This window comes from Alosa sapidissima, chromosome 9 (genome assembly GCF_018492685.1).
Source record: "Alosa sapidissima isolate fAloSap1 chromosome 9, fAloSap1.pri, whole genome shotgun sequence".
Taxonomy (NCBI): domain Eukaryota; kingdom Metazoa; phylum Chordata; class Actinopteri; order Clupeiformes; family Clupeidae; genus Alosa; species Alosa sapidissima.
The window spans coordinates 34,980,081-34,995,014 of record NC_055965.1 but is presented as its reverse complement, the minus strand read 5'-3'; the positions used below and the strand labels follow the sequence as shown (position 1 = coordinate 34,995,014).

General features: G+C 46.0%; 2 protein-coding genes and 1 long non-coding RNA gene across 16 annotated transcripts in view; 2 read left to right on the top strand and 1 right to left on the bottom strand.

The window, feature by feature from the left end:
• The window catches only part of LOC121718815 (zinc finger BED domain-containing protein 4-like), a 55,423-nt gene extending 52,806 nt beyond the window's left edge, over nt 1-2,617 (top strand). For all 5 annotated transcript variants that reach the window (XM_042104087.1, XM_042104088.1, XM_042104090.1 and 2 more), the window contains one exon: nt 562-2,617. In XM_042104087.1, coding sequence (XP_041960021.1) covers nt 562-2,544 — 1,983 coding nt within the window. In that variant the 3' untranslated portion in view covers nt 2,545-2,617. The remainder of the gene's footprint in view (nt 1-561) is intronic.
• LOC121718788 (NACHT, LRR and PYD domains-containing protein 3-like) overlaps nt 1-14,934 on the top strand; it is a 1,510,793-nt gene that overhangs the window by 780,390 nt on the left and 715,469 nt on the right. The gene's annotated exons all lie outside the window — the stretch shown is intronic.
• Nucleotides 1-14,934, bottom strand: part of LOC121719082 — a 530,903-nt gene that overhangs the window by 190,253 nt on the left and 325,716 nt on the right. The gene's annotated exons all lie outside the window — the stretch shown is intronic.

Here is a 14,934-nt window from a genome sequence, read left to right as displayed (position 1 = left end):
ATTGTAAACTGTCTATCTGCCAGTAACGTTTTGAAATGAACACTTCGTATCGCCAACGAGCAGCAGCAGGAGTTCGTTCTAACAAACTTTGCGGTGGTGAGCGACGCAGACATAAGAGACACAAAACTTTGAAAGGTTTACGCCGACGTAAAGGCAACTGCATTGTGTCGACGCAGAAGCATCAATTATATTCACCAGCACATCAGTGAGGGTGTTTACGTCGTATGCATCCACTCACAAATGTATGGGCGTACAAATAGCAGTCGCTTTCAAAATAAAAACAACGATATTGATTTGCATGCATTATCTCTATGCTAGGCTCTTGACTATTGTTCTTTCACGGACCGGTCAGGGAAAGCCCACAGGCCGGATGTGGCCCGCGGGCCGTATGTTGCCCATGTATGCCATAGACATATATTTCTTTACTCAAAATGCATAATACAGTCTTATCAGTTTGATCCATAAGTATAACATTAGTATCTCTTATGAGTTGCATCAGGTCTCTTTCTATGTAATCTTTGCATATGTAATATTGATTTTAAAAATTCACTATTTTTTTAGGACCCAGCAATGGACTCGTCACCCCCTGCAAGAAAGAGGCGAGCAGTGACCAGTGCTATCTGGGAGCACTTTACGACCAGCTCAACGGACCCGACTAAGGTCATCTGCAAGTTATGCAAGACCATACTTAGCCGGGGCAAGAACCAGAAACGGCTAACAACGTCCTCAATGCATAACCACATACATTTCAAGCACCCTGCTCTGTCCAAGACTCCCCCAACGCAGGGTCATGCACCGCACCATCTGGCCTCTACCTTGAAACTGACTGCCCAGAAGCCTCGGCAAGATTTGATGCACAACGCACAACTCCCAATAATGGCTGTGTACAATTCAAACACGTTATACCCAGACGACCACCCAACTGCCAAGCAAATTACAGAAGCTTTGGGTGAAATGATTTGCCAGGATCTTTTGCCCTTCTCAGTTGTTGAAAACAAGGGTTTACTGAGGCTCCTAGCTGTGACCGCACCCCGCTACAGGGTACCCTCCCCCATGCATTTCTCATGTACAGTTGTGCCAAACCTGTACAATAACATTCGAGCAAAGGTGAAGAAATCCCTGTTAAGCATAGAGGGTGATGTGGTACACTGTACCACAGACATATGGACAAGCAAGTCCTCCACGAATGCCTACCTGTCACTCACAGGGCACTGGGCAGGACGAGAGGTCACTGGATCAGAGTCGGTGAGCCACAGACGTGTGGCTGTTCTACTGGGCTTGTCCGTAATTAATCTGGAGCACACTGCAGCGAGCGTACTTGAAAAGCTTCAGTGTCTCATTGCCGCATGGCAACGCGAGATCAGTGATCGGTTTTCTGTACAGTTTTTTGTTACCGACGACGACGCCTCAAACGCGGTGAAAGCCATCGCTGATGGCGGCTTTGGGCGCATCAGGTGTGTGGCGTGTGCCCTGCACTCGGTAGTTACCGGCGCCCTGACACAGTGCCGAGCTGTGAGCCACGCCATCACAATCGGCAGGAAAATCACAGCGTTTGTGCATAGCTCAAACGACGCCACCGTGAAACTGCACCAAATCCAGGTGGAGCTTGGACTCCCCCTGAATACCCTGGTGCTCGATGTGTCCACTAGGTGGAACTCTACTTTCCAAATGCTCCGGCGTCTTCTTGAGCAGAAAAGTGCAATTGTCGCCATGGGAACACAGTTGGACTCGGCAGGATCATTGTCACACCACCAGTGGGAATTAATTGAGGCCACGCTGAAGATACTGCAGCCTTTTGAGGAAGCAACTCGGAATGCTTTTGAGGATAGTACATCTCTGTCTTCCGTCATCCCGTGTGTGCAGGCCCTCAAAGCGTCTATAGGGAATCTGAAGACGACTGCAGGAGTTCAGGCCCTGCCCGAGGCTCGCAAACTGGCAACATCCTTAGAGGCGCTGCTGGTTGAGCAATTCCAGCCAGTCTTGCAAGACCCCACTGGTCCCTACTTTAAGGCCACTCTCTTGGATCCCAGATTCAAGATGATGCCAAGTTCACTTCTCAGTGAGTCAGACTTTAATAGGCTGAAGGCTGAAGTTGTTTCTGAGGTCGAGGAGAGGCTTGGTCACCTGGTGGGAGAACCTGATGATGCTGCGGCCACTAGCGATTTGTCCACTGCAGCCGCGGAAGAGGACACTGTCCGGAAGAGCCTCTTTTGGGGGGCGATGCAAAGTATGTCACAGAAGTCTGAGAGGTCTGCGAAAACTCACCTCTCCTCCAGCAGCATCGTAGAAAACTATCTAGCGGAGTGCAACACCGTATCGCTCTCGTCCGATCCACTGGTCACCTACTGGTCAAGGAAGATGGTCACGCAACCAGCATTGGCTCACGTGGCGGTGAAATATCTGACCTGTCCCCCAACCAGCGTCTCATCAGAGCAACTGTTTAGCACAGCAGGTGATGTTGTGTCTCCCCATTGCTCTACACTGCTCCCAGCCCACGCCCAACAGCTGGTGTTCACCAAATTCAACTTGGAGAAGTTTGAGTAATTGAGTACAAGTTGGTGTGTTACAATATGAACAATACTGTTCTGATTTAATAAAGCTTCATATTCTTTGTTAACACTGACTGGTCACTACTGCTAATTTAAGGTGGCGGTAATGCAATCCCAATACATAACAAACATAACATCCTGGGGGGCCGCAGTGGTGCAAGTGGCATATGCAGGTCCAAGTGCTCATGGGGACCTAGTATCGAATTGGACCTATGTGGCTCTTTAAGCTGACCCATATGCCATATCCACCTGTAAAGCTACATATTCCTCTAATATGATCCATATACTAGGGCTGTTGGAACGAATTTCTAAAGTTGAATATAAATTGAATATTTAAAAAATCAATACTATTCGAAGTTGGAAATTACTAATGTCGAATGTGGTGTTTTGGGGAGTTTTTTGTGTTGTGTTGGCCAACTATAGCGAATAATGTGAAAACTAAATGCTTTTGTCATGTCTAATGCACAATCTGAATATGGCAGGATCGATGCACCCACGGAGATCCCCACTCCTGACCATTTCAGCAATGTGTAGAACGTTTTCGGAAAAATAACAATTAATGATGTCATAATCTGCAGAGTATGTAGCAACGAGCAGCCTGAGTGCACATCTGATAATGCTACACCCTGACAAAAAAAGAAAGCAAACTTTTCCCCAATCAGGAAATACTTGCTAATTTGGCGTCATCAAACATAGAGGCATTCAAAGTGGTAGTGGTATGGGCGTTCATTCAGTGTATGTGCGCGTCTGGAAATTGAAACCATTCAAGTTGCACAGATATCGTTGGTAGACTGAGCTTTTGTTCAATATAACAAGTCAACTACGCGTTTATAGTGGCATTGGCAATGCATAAGCCCGTTTGTATAGAGATGCATCATAAATATTAATAATAGGCTAAATTTAAGCATTAAATATTCAAATATAATTTGATTATTAAAAATAATAATGAATGAAATTCGAATTGGGTTATGGAAGAAGATTGACAGCCCTACCATATACCATCCATCTGTGAGCCTGTGTGTTCCTTTAATCTGATCCGTATACCATATCCATCTGTGAACCGGTGGGCAGCCGTGGCCCACTGGTTAGCACTCTGGACTTGTAACCGGAGGGTTGCCGGTTCGAGCACCGACCAGTGGGCCGCGGCTGAAGTGCCCTTGAGCAAGGCACCTAACCCCTCACTGCTCCCCGAGCGCCGCCATTGAAGCAGGCAGCTCACTGCGTCGGGATTAGTGTGTGCTTCACCTCACTGTGTGTTCACTGTGTGCTGAGTGTGTTTCACTAATTCACCGATTGGGTTAAATGCAGAGACCAAATTTCCCTCATGGGATCAAAAAAGTATTAAAAAAAAAAAAGAAAAAAAAAGAACCCTGTGTTCCTTCAATCTGATCCATATACCATATCCACATACCGTGAACCTGTGTTCCTTTACCCTGGAAATCCAGAGTTCTCATGAAAGCACAATTTGAATTGTCTCTGCGAGACACTCTGCCAATGAATAATGATCCACGTTACTTCTACTCCTTGCATGGAAGGATGAAGGATGTAGCAAACTCCAGTGTGGAGCACAGCCTGCTGATGTGATGAAGGATGTAGCAAACTCCAGTGTGGAGCACAGCCTGCTGATGTGATGAAGGATGTAGCAAACTCCAGTGTGGAGCACAGCCTGCTGATGTGACGAACCCCAGTTGCACTAACGTGTTGTGCAGCTGTAATTCTCTGCAAAATCGATATGAACAATGCATTCACCTGGTGGGAGAGAGAGAGAGAGGGAGGGAGAGAGAGAGAAGGGGAGAGAGGGAGGGAGATGAACAATGCATTCACCTGGTGGGAGAGAGAGAGAGAGGGAGGGAGAGGGGGAGAGGGAGAGAGAAGGGGAGGGAGGGGGGGAGATATGAGATATGAACAATGCATTCACCTGGTGGGAGGTTAGTCTTCAGGGCTCTTGAGAAGGTACATTGCTGTCGATAAACCAGTGTTTATACCGGATCTGTGTTTGCATATTTAATACGTTTCATACACGTGTTTCAACACTGCATTCCGGTCGTTGCTTTTACCTTAACATTACCTTACGCATGCCAGTTATGTATCCACCAGCTGCCTGCCTGCAGCCTACTTCCAAAACTCCAAAGCTGCTTGCTGTCAGATTTGGTTCCGAGGGCACAAGTTCAGTGTATCAACAACACTCAATTACAGTTTATGTGATGTGTTAATCAATTAAATTCCCAACAATTTCACAACAGCTAGTTCTGGAGTAGGCCATTCAACTAGCCCGCTTTCTTACGACGAGACTCAGGCTGCGCAGTCGGCACCCGCTTCCTTATTTGGATTTTGGGTTGCCAGGTTTTAGCCTATGACAAAACGGTTGAAATTGAAACTAAGTGATCGTGTATGTGTAGGGTGTATTTCATACACAATCTGGCAACCTGAATGGATCAATGATTTTAAAATGAAGTTTGATGGCCATGCAAATTACGGGAGTTTTCCGGGAGAAATAACAAAACGGGAGGGTGCTGGGAGATGACCTTGAAATACGGGAGAAACCCGGGGAAAACGGGAGTGTTGACAGGTATGCTTTCCTCCTCTCATGAGCCTCTCTCCACTTCTCATCTGGGCTTTCGGACTGCAGTCTTTTTGCCCGTATCTTCTTCTTTGTCTTTCTGCCACTTCATTCTCTCTTTTATCAGGTACTCCTGTCTCCTGTTCTCATCAGCATCACGTCTGGCACGGTAGCGCCGCTGCCTCTCAGCAGAAGAGGCCCAAAATCTGTTTATTTTCAGCTGTAATTGAATCTCAACATGTATTGTGGCACAATATGCTACATTGACACTGTACTAACAGAAGAAATATGTACATTTTGACAATTTATTTAAAACGTAAATAATGTTTAATTATACAAATAAATGTATTTTTAGAATTTAACTCAAAATCTTTAATCATACTTTAATCAACTATGATGATAACCATGTTACTTTAATTCGTTGAGGAAGGTATTTAACTGATTACAAACAACTTTTTCAAGTACTTTGCTCAAGAACGGTAGATTTGATATAGGCCTGTAGTTGCTCAGATTGGTATGGTCAAGATTTGACTTTTTAAGTAAAGGTTTCACAACAGCGGTTTTAAAAGCAGTTGGAAATATACCTGTTTCTAATGAGGTATTTATTACCTTGAGAAAAAAGGGAGCTAAGCCATCATATACTTTTTTGAGGAATGTAGTAGGGATTGGATCTAAAACACATGTTGAGGAGCCGGTTTGAGTTATAATTTTACCAAGCTCAGATTGAGTAATAGTGCTAAAGGACCTTAATTTTGGGGGGCTGTTTTTGGGTGTACTATCAAACATATTACTTGTGTTACCAATAGCCTCCCTTATAGAAATGACTTTGTTTTTGAAGAAGTCTGCAAATTCTTCGCATCTTAGAGAGGATGCCTGACTGAGTGTATCAAAAGGTGTTTGATGCAATAGCCTATCAATGGTAGAGAACAACACCCTAGAGTTTCCACTGTTTTCAGCAATTACCTTAGAGAAGTGGTTCCTCCTCTCATTCCGAATAGCTCTATTATAATTTGCAATTTTTTCTTTTAGAATGGCACGGTGAACCTGTAACTTAGTTTTTCTCCATGTTCTCTCAGCTTTTCTAAATGATCTTTTTAGATCATGGATATTTTCGTTCATCCAAGGTGTCAGTTTGCTACAGGGCCTTTTTTTAGTCTTTAAGGGTGCCACTCTGTCAAGCAGAGCGCCTAATTCACGATTGAGAGCCTCTACCATTTGATCAATGGGATGATGTAAAATATCTAAATGTATGGAGTCTATAAGAGCTATGAACTGCTGTTCTGCTCTAATGTCCAAGAATCGCGATTTGATTGCAATTTCGGGATGAATTTTTGGAGAATGTAGTACTATATTAAAAGATACACAATGATGATCAGACATATTTATATCATTTACTGATAAGTCTGTGACTTCTATCCCTCTAGAAATTACTAGATCGAGGGTGTTGCCAAGGTTGTGGGTGGGTCCTGTAACATGCTGCTTTAGCTCTAAACTGTCCAACACATTAAGGAACTTACTGGCTTTAGCATCAGTTGTCTTATTGACATGAATATTGAAGTCGCCATTTACAATTATCCGATCATAGCTAGTGATGATGAGCGACATAAGTTCAGAGAACTGGTCGAGAAAGCCAGTCCATAGTTTAGGAGGGCGGTATAAGGTTAATAGAAGGTATAAGGTTAATAGAAGTACAGCTGGGTCAGCCTTCAGAGTGAGGGCAATATACTCAAAGGAAGCGAATTCGCCAAAGTTGACTCTAGTGCAACTATATTTGTTTGAGAGAATAGAGGCAATTCCACCACCTCGTTTGCCTTGTCTAATTGAGTGGAAGAAATTATAATTTGGGGGACAAGTTTCAACAAGAACAGCTTCGCTGTCTGAAGTCAGCCAGGTTTCAACAAGAAACAGAAAATCCAATTTTTTTTTCACTGATAAAATCATTGATTGCAAAGGTTTTGGTAGTAAGTGCACCTATATTTAGTAAACCCATGTTAGCTGAAAATGCCTCTGGCTTTTGAGGAATATGCTGAGGTATGGAAAGAATATTTGTTAGGTTTCTAGTTTTAAATTTGTCTTTTCTTTTTACTATACGTTGGGTAGAAATCAACGTTGGAATAGCATTATAAGCATAAGTCATGCTATTGCATGAAGCAGCTTGATCTATGGTAGTAGTATTGTATGTTACCCTGCAGAAAACATTCTCAGACCCATCCACATGTATAATGCCATTTGAATCAATACCTGGGGGGTGTGAATCTGTAATATTTTCTACAGAATGTCAATGCCTCAGTGTGGACGCTATGTTGTCAGAGAGTAGCCTGGCTCCATGTTGGTTTGGGTGGAGACCATCACGCTTCAGCATACTGGGCCTCTCCCAGAACAAGCCCCAGTTGTTGACATGGGGGATGCTTAGGGAAGCGCAGTAGCGTTTGAGCCAGGTGTGGAGATCGAACAGTCTGGACCATCTCTCAGCACCTTTTCTGTAGGTAGGGAGAGGCCCAGAGATGACAAAGCGTTTTTCTGTGCCCATCAGGGTGGTGATGAGAGTTTTGTAGTTTTCCTGCAGTGCTACTGACTGCTTATCTCTGATGTCGTTTGTGCCCACGTGTACGATGATGTTGTTGACCTTGGTGTGGCAGGCCAGGATGCTTGGGAGTTTCTGCTGGATGTCAAGGACCTTGGCACCAGGGAAGCAGTAGACCTTGGAGGGACCGCTACATGATGGGGGAATGCAGAGGTCTCTAACCATGGAACTGCCGATGACCAGGGTGGAGGTTGATGAGGTCCGGGGAGGAGGGGGTCGGGGGGGCGGCGACTTTGAGGAGGGACCAGGATGGTTGTCTCGGGGCAGGAGGGGCTCCTCATCCTCGGTCAGAATGGCATAGCGATTTTCCAGTCGTATAGGTTGGGCTGGGCCTGAGTGCCGTCCGGACCGTCTGCTGTGCTTGTGATGCTTGCCATGGCTCAGGCTGGTGTGGAGTGGAGCTGGCCAGCAGAGCAGGCTTGGTTCTCAGCAGAGGCCGGGGAGAGGCAACAGGGACAGAAGTTGCATTAGTGCATGGCATGGTTAAAGTATTGGAGGACAGAGTGAAATCAGGGCATCTGGCATTAGTGTGTGTAAGAGAGGTAATGTTACTTACGGAGAGAATGGTGTCGAGGAACTGTTCATCCTTCTCAATCTGATGGAGGGTCGCTATTCTGGCTTCGAGTTCCACTATCTTTTCGTTGAGAAGGACGCATGAGTCGCAGCCTGGTGCACAGCTGAGGGGAGGCATTGTGTCGTGGCGAGGGCTCGTCGGTGTCAACTGTCTTTTAAACGTTTGTTTGCTAGTTGGCTAGCAACAGCGATATCGTGCAGTTCCTTGATAACTCGAACACAGGTAGCGGGTAAGTAATCTGAGAAGATCTCACTTTTATATTGAGTCACTAGTTTTGAGAGACGTTAGAAGGAATGTGATGCTTTCTTCTTCCAGATAGCGTTTCCTTGGCCCGGTATTATTTGCAGCCCTTGATGCTGGCTTAACGTTTCACGTTAACGTTTGACAGAAAAGTTTGGCGATCAAGGTTATGGAGTCCGATAATCCAAAGCCTCGAGCAACAACAGTTTATGCAACAGTTTGTTCACGAGATATAATCGGTAGCCAGTAAATCCATAGAAAGTAGATGGTAACAAGGAGATTTAAGATTAGATAAGTTTGGAAGTTTAGGTAGTTACATACGGAGCACGCCGACCGGAACCGGAAAACAGTTGTACCGTCTGCCGTGCCAACTGAACAGTTGTAATGGGAAGGCGGGAATCTTGGGGGACTGGCTGTTGCCTGCGGATACCTTTCATTAACAAGCCTATCCTAGTGTCGGAGAAGGAAGGGCATTCGGAACCGTGGAGGAGTTTATAGAAGAAATGGATGCCAGCTAGGTAGACTCTAATGGAGGAGACTCTGATCCTGAGTGAAGTGTGGGCGTAGGTGATAAATGATGATATGGTGACTGCGTCGAAGCTGGGAAAAGGTAGTGAGTGCTTTGCGTGGAACTGGTTGAAGCAAGACCAAGCAGGTGGTTTATAGGAAGATGGTCTCCGAAAAGCTGGGGAGTGGAGTAGGGTACGGGTCCGCCTCTGGAGCCAAGCTTCTGAATCTCTGGAAATTAAGACGAGAAAGAGAGTCAGCAATTTCATTGTGGCAACCGGGGACGTGCGCGGCTCTTATAATAAACTAGTAGCTGGCTGCTATCCAGAAGGAGATTTTGAGCGCGAGTTATTAGTGGCATGCATCCGAAGCCTATTGAGGGGGCTGCGTCAGTGTATAACTGGAGGTCTTCTGGGGATGATTGGCAGTCGTCGTAGAACATGCACAGACCATTCCACTCGTCTAAGAACATCCTCCAGAGTTTGAGATCAGCCAGACACTGAGCGTCTAGGGATACGACGTCTCCGAGAGATGGGGTTGCTGAGGCGCAGTTTAGGAGATGCGAGATGAAAGGGCGGCCCTGGGGAATGATTCGCATGGTGAAATTGAGGTGGCCTAGAAGGGAGAGAACTTCTTGTTTGGTGTGAGATGGTGAGGTTATAAACTCGTTCAGCAGTAAAGAGATTCTGTCTTTTTTCTCTTTAGGGAGAGATGAAGAGAATTCTTCGGTATCTAAAATGATGCCGAGGAACTCGAGTCTGGATAAGGGACCGCACGTCTTCTCTTCTGAGAGAGGGACTCCCAGTTTGTTGAATACGTCAATTAGCGTAGAAATGCCTAGGGCCGGTGGGTAGGAATGGGGGATAACTACAAGTCATCCAGAAGATGAACGAGAAATGGGAGCTTATAATTATTTAAGAGAATCCAGCACAGGGCTTCTGATAGCATATCAAAAATGTTGGGACTGCTGCGGCAGCCGAAGGTGAGGCGAACTGCGAAATAGTATCTTTTATGCCATTTGACTCCGAAGAGGTGCCAGAATTCTAGATTGATGGGCATGACTTTGAAGGCTGAGGTGATGTCCGCTTTAGCTAGCCAGCAACGTCTGCCTGCCTTTTTGATCAGAGCGATAGCGTCGTCGACGGAGTGGTATTGCAGCGAAAACTCTTCTAGTGGAATCAAACTGTTAATGCTGGGAGTGGTGCTATTGTGCGGAGCTGAAAGGACGATGATTAGTCTCTTTTTTTTCCTGAGTATTTGCGCGTAGCTACGCCTATGGGGTTGATCCTGTAGACTGGGAATGGAGGCTTGGTGAACGGACCGATCATAAAACCAGATTCGACCTCTTTGCTTAGGAGTGAGGTGACCACCTCCGGATCTTTAACGGCGGATTGAAGGTTTTTACACATGAAAGACTCTAAAACACCTGGATGGAACCCGTGCGTCAACCCTGAAATCAAATAGTCACAAAATTCCCTCTTTGGATTGGACTGAAGTTCTGAGTGGAGAGCAGGAACAATGATTGGAGTAGAGAGGTACTTTTTAAACTTTTTATTTATATTCTTGAGTGCGGAACAGACAGACTTGGCGCCTGCGCAGTAGCTGCAGACATGAAGATAACGGCAGGAGGATTGGCGGCACTGAGCAAAATTAAAAATTAAATCTTCGGCAGATTTCCCGACCTTTCCAGAAACGTTCGTCCTCTTCCTTGGCTTCACCTGCCATAGCGTCGGGGATGCGGGGAACATAAGACGAGGATTTAGGGGCTGTGGAGCTGGTACTGGGGAGTTGATGGTCGGGGCTGACTAATGGACACTCGAGCGCGCCGTGACTGGGACTACAGAGGGGACAAGATGGCTTAAGGCCTAGAAAAACGCGGTTATGGAGCTCCATATCGAGCGCACCCCAGTATGGGTTTTGATTCCAGTGGCTGACTCTGGCGGCACATTTTGCTGAAAACAGCCGGTGATATGTGTAAAAATGCGCTCCCCCGTAGGACACGGCTAGGCCAGCGATGATGGCCAGATAATCATTAAGTTCCTTTGCGTCGGCTGGGGAACACGGAACAGATGACCTCTGTGTAATTTGTAAAGGCTACGGTGAACTCGGGGAACGACAGAATTTTGGATGCTGGGCCAGAATGTTTTAAAGACAGAACCAGTTCGCCGCAGACTAGATCCCGGTTATGAGAGGGAATAGGAAGGGAGGGAAGAATGGTAGAAAGGTCTACGTCTGCACCTGACAAGATGAGGTTCCTGGTGGACGCTGTGACTGGTGGTGGTTCAAATGCTGCGGCGTGAGGAGGCGGTGGCAGGGCCTTTGCTGTGGCTAATGAATAGCTTGGAAGCCGGAACGGGACGTCGTGCTCCAAAGCACTCGCTGAATGCTGATGACCCGCTGCGGCGGGCTGGTCTAGCGCGGAGCCGGGGAAGAGATAGGGAGGGAAAAGGGGGGAGGGAGGGAGCGACCGGAAGTGGAGCAACCTGTGACAGGGTCGCTGGAAATGGGACGGGAAAGGAAAGAGGGTTAGGGGGGAGAGCTATCGGAGCCGGCTGAGACCAGGTGCTTGCTAACTCGTGAGGGAGATGGGGAGCTAGCGAGGTGACTCTTCGAGCTGACGCTTCGTGAGTTGAGGCGTGCTGAACAGACGTGGCTCCCGGAATGGAAAGGGGAGGGGGGAAAGGGGGGAGGGAGGGAGCAGTCGTCGGAACGACTGGAAGAGGGGCAGCCCTGGACCGAGTCCTGGCTAGGGGAGGTGGATGGGGGAGGGAAAGAAGGGGTGGGGGGGGGGGCCGTCTGGAGAAGTGGGGTTGGACACGGAAATACGGCGGAGATGCGGCGGGAATGGGCCTGAGCCGCTGACGTGGCAGAAGCTGTGGCTGAAGCGGCGGAATGATACGCTCTGAAGCGTGTGGTGCCGGAAGGTGCTGTCGGCGTGCCCAGTTCGCGAGGTGACTGGTGGTGTGTGCTTTGTCCGGCTGGATGGCCGGTGGAAGGAACCGCGCCAGGATGCCAGAAAGAGCAGCCTGCTTCCTGGTCCGGAGAAGAAAACAGAGGGAGGGATCGTGGGGAGAAAAGACACAGTAGCCAGTCACCATAATCCGCTGTGTTAACCTGCTAAACACAATAACATACTAGTTGACCTCATTTACTAGTAGGCCCAGTACATATCACCAATTTCGCTGGGAAGTGTCAACTGGTTAGTGGTGCAAGCAGGTTGGTGTCAGGTTATCATGCAAGCAGTTTAATTTAGTAGTGGTTCGAGACCCACGTGGAGTTTATTTAGTTTTATTTATTTGGTGGCATATTCATGGTCCAGCGCATGTAGCCTAGCCTACTACAGACAACCTGACACTTCCAACGCAGACACATCGTGTTGTAAAGCTTTATTAAACAACAAAGTGGAGCATCACAAACATGTCTATTTGAACTTCAGTTAAACAGACGAATCTGCGGCCAGGTATCGAAGGCTAAATCATCAGCTGAACACACCTGCAAGAGAAGGGGGCGGTTACGTTAACTCCAGAGGCAAAGTAAACAGTCCAGCCAGTTAACATGAAAGCCAGTTACCGTATAACACCGGCAACCCTCCGGTTACAAGTCCGAAGCGCTAACCAGTAGGCCACGGCTGCCCCAAACGGGTATGGGTTGGCGTACGATGATTTACGAGTGTAATAGAAAGGGCCATGAGTGTAGACAACTGCCATGTTGGCGTTACAAACTAACCCCATGCATTTCTATGGAGGCGTTACAAACTAACCCCATGCATTTCTATGGAGCATTATTTGAGTGCTGTGTCTCCTCATTAGAAAGTCTCTGGATACATATGAACTAACCCCAATACATTTCTATGGAGCATTATTTGAGTGCTGTGTCTCCTCATTAGAAAGTCTCTGGCTGAGCAACCCCAAAAGGTCAGATCCTAGAATTGCCCCTGGTCAGCAAACCAGTTAGGGCCTGTGTCCACCAATCGTACCAGTTAGGGCCTGTGTCCACCAATCGTACCAGTTAGGGCCTGTGTCCACCAATCGTACCAGTTAGGGCCTGTGTCCACCAATCGTGTTTTTTACGCTGACGCCAGCTATTTTCTATACACATCCTATGAAGTTCAGCGTTTACAGCGGTCAGTGCCCTCGGTGGCCAAAAGCCCTCAGCGCTGGTTGACTCTTTTTTTCCGCAGAGCTCAAAACACTGAAGGTTGAAATCTGTTCAGCTTTTAAGAACAGACCTGGCCTCATCGCTGTCACGGTCACTCTCGACGACCAATCAAAATTTTGTGACTTAGCAACAATAAAAACTTGACAAAGCATCTGAAAATGAGGTTGAGGACGCTGTTGGCGCGTGATTGCTGGACACAGGGCCGTAGTTTTTGCACTGTGAGCAGATGCCAGATCCTCCTGGAAAACGGAATTCATTACCAATACTAGAAAGGTAAGGTATCATGAAGCCCTCCCGCAAAAAAGGTATGATTTCCAACATTTTTAAAATCAATACTTTATTAAAATAATAGCATTTTGTGTCTGTGTGGAGCGCACTGCTCCCACTATCCTTCAGACTGTAAAAGTATGTTTCAAAGCCAGTCACACATAGAACTTTAAACGCTAAACACCTCACAGACATTCCCACCTTTTTAAAGAGTTTACATTATCTGCCTCTGAGAAGTTACACATAGAAGTTTGCTAGTTACACATAGAAGTTAGCTAGTTACACATAGACCTTTGCTACACACATCGCAGACAGATATCCCCACCTTTTTAAAGACGGTTAACAAATATGATAGAAGACAGTTATTTTAGGCTAAAGCCTTCAAGTGAGTAGGGTTTTTTCTGTGACTTTAGTTTCGACTGAACAATGCTATACTATGTGGGAGATTGGCTAGGATTCATATTCACTGTAAAGAGTCTATGAAGGTTCATTTAGGCATCCAGGTAGTAGTCATCTTAAAATGTTATATTCACTGGACTGAAAGGAATAAAAGGTCCAAACACCATCACAGTTGTAATCAATGCAACAGCAATTACCTCTGGAATTTAACACACAAATGAAGTCACATGATGTCACATGGATGCACGGCTGTAATCCAGGGGTCTCAAACTCAAATGAGCTGGGGGCCAATTCTGCCAACGTCATCTGATTGGAGGGCCGGCTATTTCTGAAAATGCAATGTTCTTTTTTTCAAATACCACACAAAACTGCAAACAGAAAGTGCAAGTGTTTTTATCTAGTTTTAGACACCTGCTAGCAACCTTAGCTTATAAATAAAATAATGATAAAATAAATATTAATACAAATTATAAAACCAATGAAAAGCATAAAAACAGGTATGTGTGTGTTTCACACCAAATAAAAATATTTTCCTCTCATAACTTTTTTAAACCTGGCAAACTATAGGCGTCAGGGTTAAGAAAGCAACACCATTGGATTTTTATATCAAAATTTCAAAAGGCCATGGCTTGAAAGTGGTCAGAGATAAAGTCCTACTGTAAATGTAAAAATCTTTGAGTAAAACAAAAGTTTATGAAGGGGGTAAATTTACCCATCTAATTTGCTACTGGATGGCAAGCACTTCAAATTATGCACCTTTCTAAATACTGGATGAACATATTTGAGCAGGTTTACTTTCCTTTTTTCATATTACCCACATAACAAATTAACAGGAAAACACCTAAGATGTATACCAACACCTAAGATGTATATGGTTTCTAAACCACAAGGCCTACAATAAAGTATTCTGGTCAAATCAGTTCCTATCGCGGGTAATCTGAGTACCCAGAAGTTCGCATCATATTGCGGGTGACTTTGTAGTTTAGAGCCCTATTTCTACTAGCCCTGCTGTCTGTACCACGTCCATTACGGACACTATCATCACGATTACCACTGCAACCTCCAAGCTATGTTGGGCAGAGGGTCGAAATAAGCA